The sequence below is a fragment of the Hemicordylus capensis genome, chromosome 14 (genome assembly GCF_027244095.1).
Source record: "Hemicordylus capensis ecotype Gifberg chromosome 14, rHemCap1.1.pri, whole genome shotgun sequence".
NCBI lineage: Eukaryota > Metazoa > Chordata > Lepidosauria > Squamata > Cordylidae > Hemicordylus > Hemicordylus capensis.
This window is the reverse complement of record NC_069670.1, coordinates 3,635,349-3,643,874: the sequence shown is the minus strand read 5'-3', so window position 1 is coordinate 3,643,874 and position 8,526 is coordinate 3,635,349. Positions and strand designations below refer to the sequence as shown.

At 49.4% G+C, this 8,526-nt stretch overlaps 1 protein-coding gene across 1 annotated transcript; it reads right to left on the bottom strand.

Annotated features, from left to right (window-relative positions):
* Positions 1–443: 443 nt before the first annotated feature.
* Positions 444–8,073, bottom strand: LOC128337249 (trichohyalin-like). Its single transcript, XM_053278028.1, has 3 exons — positions 7,750–8,073; positions 6,491–6,650; positions 444–3,782 (listed from the first exon to the last, which is right to left on the bottom strand). The coding sequence occupies exons 1-3, from the start codon at positions 7,818–7,820 to the stop codon at positions 444–446; spliced, it is 3,570 nt and encodes a 1,189-aa protein (XP_053134003.1). The 5' UTR covers positions 7,821–8,073.
* Between the last annotated feature and the right edge of the window lie 453 nt (positions 8,074–8,526).

Here is an 8,526-nt window from a genome sequence, read left to right as displayed (position 1 = left end):
CAGCTGCCTGTGGATATTCCACCCTTCATGGAACTGGATCATGCCCATATCATATCACTTGAACACAAAACATTTCAAAATGTCTCTTTTATTGTGCACACTATTGTGCACATTTCATTTTTATGTTTGCTTCCTGGCTTTATGTATGCTTCCTGGCTTTATGTATGCTTCCTGGTTTTATGTATGCTTCCTGGCTTTAACAGGAATGCTTTCTGGCTTTAGCAGGTATTAGGTTGATGTTTCATTTCACTTATTTTAAATGAGAATGGAGAAAGAGAGGAAGGCAGGCAACTAGCAAGCTGGAGGAGAGGGGAGGAATGGGGAGGGAAGAAGATTGCCACATCTTTTTCTAAACTTAGGAATGCATGGCAATGCTGCAAGATTCTAACAATGCCAAATTGTCCCTCACTACCTGTACCCTCGACATAAGCAGAAACACTCCTTTAGTTACACGAAATGAAAAACACACGGCATTCTGGGTCCTGGGTTTCAGATCCCGCACTGCGTTCTAGACTGCGTTGCTCCAGTTCACGTTGCCTCCGGTTCTCTCTTCCTTCAGGGTCATGTCGTCGGTTTCCACTCTGTTCAGAGGCACGGCGCGGACGATCACATGGCAGGGGCCTCCTCCATTCAGGCTCTTGAAGATCAGAGCCACGTTGCTCAGCTAGCCTTTGCTGTTCACGGTCAGGTTCTTGAGACCGTCTCAGCTGCCCACTGTTTCGGAGATCAGAATCATGTTGCTGGGTTCTTTCCTGCTCTTGCTCAAAGTTTCGGGGGCTGTAATCACGCGGTTGGGACCTCCTCTGCTGCTCACTAACTTGGGGGCCAAACTCACGTCGTTGGGATGTTCTCTGCTGCTCATTGTCTTGGGGGTCAAACTCACGCCGTTGGGACCTTCTTTGTTGCTCACTATCTTGGGGGTCAAACTCACGCCGTTGGGACCTTCTTTGTTGCTCACTATCTTGGGGGTCAAACTCACGCCGTTGGGACCTTCTCTGCTGCTCACTATCTTGGGGGTCAAACTCACGTTCTTGGGACCTTCTCTGCTGCTCATTGTCTTGGGGGTCAAACTCACATCGTTGGGACCTTCTCTGCTGCTCACCGTCTTGGGGATCAAACTCACGTCGTTGGGACCTCCTCTGCTGCTCACTGTCTTGGGGGTCAAACTCATGTCGTTGGGACCTCCTCTGCTGCTCACTGTCTTGGGGGTCAAACTCACGTCGTTGGGACATCCTCTGCTGCTCACTGTCTTGGGGGTCAAACTCACGTCGTTGGGACCTTCTCTGCTGCTCACTGTCTTGGGGGTCAAACTCACATCGTTGGGACCTCCTCCGCTGCTCATTGTCTTGGGGGTCAAACTCACGTCGTTGGGACCTCCTCCGCTGCTCACTTTCTTGGGGGTCAAACTCACGTCGTTGGGACATCCTCTGCTGCTCACTATCTTGGGGGTCAAACTCACGTCGTTGGGACCTCCTCTGCTGCTCACTGTCTTGGGGGTCAAACTCACGTCGTTGGGACCTTCTCTGCTGCTCACTGTCTTGGGGGTCAAACTCACGTCGTTGGGACCTCCTGTGCTGCTCATTGTCTTGGGGGTCAAACTCATGCCGTTGGGACCTTCTCTGCTGCTCACTGTCTTGGGGGTCAAACTCACGTCGTTGGGACCTCCTCTGCTGCTCACTATCTTGGGGGTCAAACTCACGTCGTTGGGACCTCCTCTGCTGCTCACTATCTTGGGGGTCAAACTCACGTCGTTGGGACCTTCTCTGCTGCTCACTATCTTGGGGGTCAAACTCACGCCGTTGGGACCTTCTCTGCTGCTCACTATCTTGGGGGTCAAACTCACATCGTTGGGACCTCCTCCGCTGCTCATTGTCTTGGGGGTCAAACTCACGTCGTTGGGACCTCCTCCGCTGCTCACTATCTTGGGGGTCAAACTCACGTCGTTGGGACCTTCTCTGCTGCTCACTATCTTGGGGGTCAAACTCACGTCGTTGGGACCTCCTCCGCTGCTCACTTTCTTGGGGGTCAAACTCACGTCGTTGGGACCTCCTCCGCTGCTCACTATCTTGGGTGTCAAACTCAAGTCGCTCAGACCTCCTCTGCTGCTCATTGTCTTGGGGGTCAAACTCACGTCGTTGGGACCTCCTCTGCTGCTCATTGTCTTGGGGGTCGAACTCACGTCGTTGGGACCTTCTCTGCTGTTCATTGTCTTGGGGGTCAATGTTATGTAGTTGGGACCTTCTCTGCTGCTCACTGTCTTGGGGGTCAAACTCACATTGTTGGGACCTCCTGTGCAGCTCACTGTCCTGGGAGGTAAACTCACGTCGTTGGGACCTCCTCTGCTGCTCACCATCTTGGGGGTCAAACTCACATCGTTGGGACCTTCTCTGCTGCTCACTGTCCTGGGAGTCAAACTCACGTCGTTGGGACCTCCTCTGCTGCTCATTGTCTTGGGGGTCAAACTCACGTCGTTGGGACCTCCTCTGCTGCTCACTATCTTGGGGGTCAAACTCACGTCGTTGGGACCTCCTCTGCTGCTCATTGTCTTGGGGGTCAAACTCACGTCGTTGGGACCTCCTCTGCTGCTCACTATCTTGGGGGTCAAACTCACGTCGTTGGGACCTTCTCTGCTGCTCACTATCTTGGGGGTCAAACTCACGTCGTTGGGACCTCCTCTGCTGCTCACTGTCTTGGGGGTCAAACTCACGTCGTTGGGACCTCCTCTGCTGCTCATTGTCCTGGGGGTCAAACTCATGTCGTTGGGACCTTCTCTGCTGCTCATTGTCTTGGGGGTCAAACTCACGTCGTTGGGACCTTCTCTGCTGCTCATTGTCTTGGGGGTCAAACTCACGTCGTTGGGACCTCCTCTGCTGCTCACTATCTTGGGGGTCAAACTCACGCCGTTGGGACCTTCTTTGTTGCTCACTATCTTGGGGGTCAAACTCACGTTGTTGGGACCTTCTCTGCTGCTCATTGTCTTGGGGGTCAAACTCACGTCGTTGGGACCTTCTCTGCTGCTCATTGTCTTGGGGGTCAAACTCACGTCGTTGGGACCTTCTCTGCTGCTCACCATCTTGGGGATCAAACTCACATCGTTGGGACCTCCTCTGCTGCTCACTGTCTTGGGGGTCAAACTCACGTCGTTGGGACCTTCTTTGTTGCTCACCATCTTGGGGGTCAAACTCACGTCGTTGGGACCTTCTCTGCTGCTCACTATCTTGGGGGTCAAACTCACGTCGTTGGGACCTCCTCTGCTGTTCACTGTCTTGGGGGTCAAACTCACGTTGTTGGGACCTTCTTTGCTGCTCTATTTCTTGGGGATCGGATTCACGCTGTTGGTTTCTTTGCTGCTGCTGCTGCTGCTGCTGCTGCTGCTGCTGCTGCTGCTGCTGCTGCTGCTGCTGCTGCTGAATGTCTTGGGGACTGTAATCACGTTGTCGGGACCTCCTCTGCTGCTCAGTATCTCGGGGGTTAAACTCATGTTGGGACATCCTCTGTTGTTCAGGAACTTGAGATCCATGTTGTTGGTTCCTTCGATATTGCTCATGGTCTCTGGGATCAGAGATACATTGACTGTCCCTTCTCTGCTGCTCACCAGCTTGGAGGTCAGAATCACGTTGTTGGCTCCTTCTCTGCTGCTCAGTGTGTCGGGGCCTCAGGCCATAGCAAGCCCTGGCCACTTTGAAGAAGAGGAGCAGGCACTCGTTGAAGTCCACCCATCCATCTCCATTGATGTCCAGCTGCTGAAGTATCAGCTCAACTGTCTGAGGATCACGGGGGTCCTGAAAGATAGGAAATCCATAGAGAAAGGGAATTAGCCTTGACCTTTGTTGATTTCTATTTCCATCCAACTACATTGCCTTTGATACAGTGGGCCTGAGCTGAACTGCTTTGATTTTCTTCTTCATTATTAATATTATTTAGAGTATTGATGCAAATTGTGCTCCTTTATGGTGCAGGATCTGTGTATGTGGAGGGAGGGCTTATATATTTCCTGGGGGTACAATAAATCTCTCTGTGTGCAGCAGGTACAGGCAGACTGCCTCCTCCTCCTCCTCTTCCTCCTCTGTCTATGCAACCTTTCAATGAATGTTCTCATAGTGGTTTACATAAGAAGGACCACAGCCTTGGTCCTCCTGCAGAGATTGGACTACAATTTCCATAATTCCTCACCATGTTGGCTGGGGATGATAGGAGCTGTAGCCCAACACCAACTGGAGAGCCAATGTTGTGCCTGACAAGGAGGAGGAGGAGGAGGAGGAGGAGGAGGGAGGGAGGGAGAGGGGAGGAGGAGGCAGAGGAGGAGGAGAAGGAGAAGAAGGAGAAGACGGGGGAGGAGGAGAGGGAGAGGGGAGGGGAGGAGGATGAGGCAAAGGAGGTGGTGGAGGAGGAGGAGGAGGAGAAGGAGAAGAAGAGGGGAAGGGAGGGGAGAGGAGGGGAGGGGAGGGGAGAAGAAGGAGGAGAAGAGGGAGAGGGGAGGGGAGGAGGAGAAGGAGGAGAGGGAGAGGGGGGAGGAGGCAGAGGAGGAGGAGGAGGAGAAGAAGGAGAAGGAGAAGGAGAAGGAGAAGGAGAAGGAGATTCTACACACACATACACACACATAATCTATGTGTGAGAAGGAGATTCCCTTTCTGCAAAGACCTGCAGTCTATAAGGAAACACAATGGAGACTCCAGCAGCAGCCACTGGAGGGATGATGTACTGGGGTTGTATAGGGCCCATTGCTTGGATAGGGCCCTTTCCTCTCCCCTTCCCATGTGATCCCTCCCAGTCCAGTTGAGCTACCCAGGGTCAGGGATTTGTTTGTTTGTTTGTTTAATTGCATTTCTATTGCACCCCATATAACATCTCAGAGCAGTTTACAAATTAAAACACAACAATTCAAACAAATCATGTAAAACGTATTAAAATTACCATCAAGAAAGCTTTCAAACATGATAGATTAAATGCCTGATAAAATAGGGGCATTTTCAAAAGTCGCTTACAAGCAACCGGAGACGGGGAGAGGGTCTGATTTCATTTGGAAGCACGCTCCAGAGTACTGGGGCAACCCTAGAGAAGGCCTGGTTTGGGGCCACCAACCAGTGAGCCAGTGGTAACCACAACCCGACCTCCCTCGATGATCTGAAGGGGCAATGGTGTTTATGAAGAAGGAGGCACTCTTGTAAAAAGGTGGCAGACACTTCTGCTTTCTCTACAGCAGAATCCTCCAAATGCAGCTATATACTTTTCTCTAGGGATGATCCCGAGGGATTTACCCCTGCTAAAAGAGCAAAGGGGCACCTTTTAAAAGTGGCAATTATCTTCATTTAGCAGGGGGGAGAGCAACTGGCCCTATCCAGCCCCAGCACAGCATCCCTCCAGTGGCTGTGGCTGGGGTCTATCTCATGTTTCTTTATAAGATTGTGAGCCCTTTGGGGACAGGGAGCCATTTTATTTATTTATATCTATGTAAACTGCTTGGGGTATATAAATACAGGAAGACCTCGTTAATCGCAGGTCTAGCACTCACAGTTTCACATATCCGTAGTTGGGTAATTCGCACCCAACCGCAATATACATGGAAAAACCAGGTGGGGAGGGTTAAACCCATGTATACAGGGGTCAGGGTGGTTGGAAATGACCTCAAAGTTCATTTCCAGCCGCCATTTTGTTTTGGGGAGTCATTTTATGGCTCATTTGCAAAAAAGGGGGCAAAAACAGATATTTTCAGCCCATTTTTGGAAGTGTGGACTACTTGGGAGCATGGTGGGGCACTTTGGGAGGTCATGTGTGGGGGAAACGGCTACTTTCAGCTGATTTTTTTTTTTTTTTTTTTTTTTTTTTGCAATTTGGGGTCATCAGGGAAACTAACTCCCCAATTCCCATAGCCCTAATGTTCCATCATCACTATTCGCCACCCACCCACCCCAAGGAACAGAACCCTCAATCATAGAGCAGGACCCCTGCTAACTTGGCAAAGAGGCTCCTTTTAATGTGGTGATTCTCTTTATTTAGCAGGGGAAGTGTAACTGCCCCTATCCACCTCCAGCACGGTACTTCCAGTGACTGTTGCCGGTGTCTGTCTTATGTTTCTTTCGAGATTGTGAGCCCTTTGGGGACAGGGATCCATTTTGTTTATCTTATTTATTTGTTGTTTCTCTGTGTAAACTGCCCTGAGTCATTTTTGGAAGGGCAGTATAGAAATCGAATAAAATAGATAGATAGATAGATAGATAGATAGATAGATAGATAGATAGATAGAGGGAGGAATTCTGTATTCATCTTATCTGTCGTAAAACCTGGAAGAGGAGGAGGAGGAGGAGGAAGAAGAAAAGGAGGAGGAGGGAAAGGAGGAGGAGGAAGAGGAGGAAAAGGAGGAGGAAAATTCTAGACGTCTACTTGGTTTTATTTCTAAAAGCCATCTCCCTGGTGGCATGACGAAGTAAAGTTGGCCAACTCTCTAGCTCCCACGCTTCATGGCCCATCTTCCATGGGAGCTGCTTCTCACCTCTATGACTTCAGCAAACTCCTTCTGGATCAGCTTCTTCATCTCCTTCCGGGTCAGGGTGAAGCCATCTCTCTGCCGCTGGGCATACTTGTCGAAGACACCAATGATGGTGCAGATGCTGTCAAGAAGGTGAGACATCTTCCAGAAGGTTCTGATAGGACTGGTTCAATAAAAAAAACTATGGTTAATGCAGGCTCAGTATTTTCTAGGGCCGTACACTGGCTATCTGGCTCTAAACGGCTTTGGTTAATGAGGAAAGGACCTGTGATGGGTTGGGCAGAAGATTTTTTTTAAGTTAATTTTTAATAAAGTATTTTAGCATTTCACCACAGACCCCAGCAGGAAGGTCTTCATCAGATTCCCAGAACTATATTTAGTATAATTCACATCTGCTATTTAGAAATAGCCTTTTTAGGAAAGATAGACAGGGAGGAGAACTGTTGAGGCTCGCTGGGCTTATTCATACATGTAGCATGAAGGGAGGGTTTCATAGGTATACTGCTTCCAGCCACGGAGGTACCCCACAGACCATTGATTCACTGTGGTCTACTATCTGGTCTACTACTGGTCTACTATCGTGAAACTGTCGTTGATTGGCCCATCCATGAATCTGCCTAATCATTTTTTCTTCTCTTTTTAAGTCTAGCAAGATAGTGGCCATCCCCACATCTTGTGGCAAGGAGTTCCATAAGTTCATTCTACATCAGTGCAAAAAAGAAAGGGCAGAGGAGGGGGGAAATATCCTTCTCTCCATAAGCCACTGTCTTGTCTCCGGATCTAAAGTCTTTATTCTTTTCTAAACAGAAAACCAGCAGAGGCTTTAGGTCTTGGTTGTAGAGAAGGAAACCTACCCCGCTGGTAGTTTTGCTTCACCTGTTCTGTCCATTTCCCCAACTCTATAATACTCTCATTAAGAACATAAAAGAGCCCTGCTGGATCAGGCCCATTTAGTCCAGCATCCTGTTTCCCTCAGTGGCCCACCAGATGCCTCTGAGAAGCCCACAGGAAAGAGATGAGGGCATGCCCTCTCTCCTGCTGTTACTTCCCTGCAACTGGTATTTAGAGGCATCTTGCCTCTTAGGCTGGAGGTGGCCCATAGCCCTCAGACTATTAGCCAGACTAGTTCCTTGTAGGCTCCTCAACACACACGAAAAATCCTTCCACTCTCGCCTTACTCTCGATTATACACACACACACACTCAAACTCTTTCCACTCTCGCCTCCACCAGATGACAAGAGATCATGAAATTTCAACTCACCCAGGTCGGTAGAAGCAACAGTTCGTAGGCTCCAGTGAAGCAGGATGAAGAGACCCATGGTGCAGGTGCATTTTTATACACTACGTAATTAGGCCTGTGAATGGTAACACCCTCTTCAGATGGTGTCATGTTCAACCCAGCCCTGTCTGTTACATTTTCTTCTTCTCCAAATGGGCTATTAAGCGGTTTCTCAGTACCCACATCTTCACTTTACTTGTCACATTTTATGGAGTCCAGAAATGCCATCTGTTGCTCTGTAGAACCAACTTCCTTGACCTAGACAGTAGATTCCCTTTTCCCCATGTTTAAGGGAAAGTAGCCAAACTTGGTGATCAAGCAAGTGGAAGAACATATCTAATGATGGTCCCAGAAAACCAATGATGGTCCCAGCACAGCTAGAGAGAACACTGATCATACCCAATTTGCAAACCAGGGCAGACCCTGGGACCTTTTGCATATCACTGAGCTATGGTCTCATCTCCTCATAAGAAGGTATCTCCTAATGAAGGCTGAGCTAGCTGGATCACTGGTCCACCTAGTTCAGTATTGTCTATTCTGACTGTCCACAGTCAGAAGGAATCTTTCTCAGCCCTATCTGGAGATGACAGGGATCGAACCTGGGACCTTCTGCATGCAAAGCAGATGCTCTACCACCAAACTATGATCCCATCAGCCAAATGTGGTGATCAAGGAAGAGACAAAACATCCATGGATGGTCCCGGCACAGCCAGAGAGAACATCGATCATATGCAATTCTGCTCACAGTTGGAGCATAAG

Bases quoted from the DNA above. Each gene is read 5' to 3' on its own strand.
- LOC128337249 (XM_053278028.1), bottom strand. From the start codon at position 7,820: ATGCACCTGCACCATGGGTCTCTTCATCCTGCTTCACTGGAGCCTACG. The intron at 6,651-7,749 runs GTGAGTTGAAAT...TTATTGAACCAG, and splicing joins TGTTGCTTCTACCGACCTGG to TCCTATCAGAACCTTCTGGA. The intron at 3,783-6,490 runs GTGAGAAGCAGC...CCTATCTTTCAG, and splicing joins AGTTTGCTGAAGTCATAGAG to GACCCCCGTGATCCTCAGAC.